Below are 1,851 nucleotides of genomic sequence, written 5' to 3' on the forward strand. Positions count from 1 at the left end.
TATATATATATATATATATATATATATATATATATACACGGGGTGTGTTTGGGTGTATTGATAATTGATAATATCACTTTCAGGATATTTATATATGCATTGTAGATAATTGAGGAAGTCACTTTTAGGCTATTTATAATCGATATTTATTTGTCTCAAAATGTCGGTTTGATATTTAGAGAAGGCGAAAGATTTTACTTGAATCGGATAAGTTTTTTTCCTAATCTAAAATCCAAAATTGTTAATAATTGACATAATTGGAAAAATAGTATTTAACTTTAAAACAAATTTATGATCAAAATTATGCAAACACTAATGACAACAAAACCGGATAAGAAAGAACATAATTCGAATATCCTACTGTATTAAAAGAAGGCAAGAATGGTTTTAAAGAATGTTTTTCTCTCACTTCATAGTGTTTGGAAAGTTGTTTGAAAGCACTAATCATTTTATTATTTGATAAAAGTGTTAAGTAAAAAATAAATATATAATTAATATTTAAATAATTAATATATTCAGTATATAATATGTTGATTTTTAAGTTATAAAATGTCATATATATATATATATATATGTTTATATATATTTGTGTATATTATAAAAAGTCATTTTTCCACTGATATAAAAAAAAGGTTATATAAAATATGAGAATGAAGAACCTGCAAGAGAACAGAAGGAGAAAAGGAGAGTTCTGGACCAATGACTTGTTGAGAAGCAAGGAGCTTGAAGAGAGAGAAGTCCTTGATGGCTAGCCAGTCCTGAAGGGTTTTGGTGCAGTTGCCTTCGATGAACCTTGCGCCACAGTCATTGCACTTGATGAATGGCCTACCGGAATCTGATCGCCGGAACCTTCCACAGGTGATGAAGTAATGGTTAAACCAAGTGAACATGGCATCCTTTATTTTCATTATGGTTAGGTCTCCGGTAGCCTCACTATCAAAAAAGTAGACAACTCTCAGGTAGTGCAGTTTCATGGCCAAGTCCAAGCCACCCGGGTTGTGGAACACATCCGACCCGGTCGCTCGACCCGGCCCAACTGACGACAGCCTCACATCATGCACTAAGCTCTCCTCTAACACCATTGCGCTTTCCTTTGAAAGAGGGATCTTTGCTTCTTTTTCTTGTTGTTGATGTTGCAGTGTGAGTGTTTCCATGAGCATAAATAGAGTGATGAAGTGTGTCATGGCGCAGGGACCATCCAATCTAACGACTGGTTGGAGCTTTAATGGCAACTTATTGCGCGTTTCACTCCCATTGGTTCGTACTCAAACAGACGGTTACAAACGCTGTTAATAGCTCTATTAACATCATACTCTCTCTCTTCATTACACACTGTTGTGTTAATCTGTCAAATTATATTTTCCCATACACTGTATTGGTAATACCTAATTAATGAAAATATAATTTCCAACACCATACTTTCTTAATTTATTCTCTTATTGCTATGTAAAAAAAAAAAAAAATCTCTATCTTTTTTCCTTTTAGCTTTTGTCTATTTAAATCTTATATCTTTTAAAATTCGATTGCACTTTATAGTGGTTAGAGAATTAAAGCTTCTTTTTCCTAGTTTTTTAATTAGAACCGTAAGCGATTTCTTAGGTAAGTTCGGAGATTGTTAAAGAATTAAAGTTTTAAATGAAAGGAATTTGAGTGATTTTTTTGGCAAGATTTTAGTAACATAATCTTCTATGATATGTTCAGTTTGAAGCTTGCAGCAGCTGCATGCAAGAATTTTACTATATCTTGAATACAAGAAAATTTGTTTTTTCATAAAGAATCTAGAATTCATTTAAATTTGAAGAACATGTTATGATCAATGTAGTTTGTAAGATAAAATTAGGTATAATAGAG

The 1,851-nt window shown here is 31.8% G+C and overlaps 1 protein-coding gene across 1 annotated transcript in view; it reads right to left on the reverse strand.

Annotated features, from left to right (window-relative positions):
• The window catches only part of LOC106765634 (protein ECERIFERUM 26-like), a 3,180-nt gene extending 1,883 nt beyond the window's left edge, over positions 1 to 1,297 (reverse strand). Inside the window, exon 1 of the mRNA XM_014650323.2 lies at positions 660 to 1,297. Within this exon, the coding sequence (XP_014505809.2) occupies positions 660 to 1,184 (525 nt within the window). The 5' untranslated portion in view covers positions 1,185 to 1,297. The remainder of the gene's footprint in view (positions 1 to 659) is intronic.
• Positions 1,298 to 1,851: the final 554 nt, after the last annotated feature.

This window comes from Vigna radiata, chromosome 7, assembly GCF_000741045.1.
Source record: "Vigna radiata var. radiata cultivar VC1973A chromosome 7, Vradiata_ver6, whole genome shotgun sequence".
Classification (NCBI taxonomy): domain Eukaryota; kingdom Viridiplantae; phylum Streptophyta; class Magnoliopsida; order Fabales; family Fabaceae; genus Vigna; species Vigna radiata.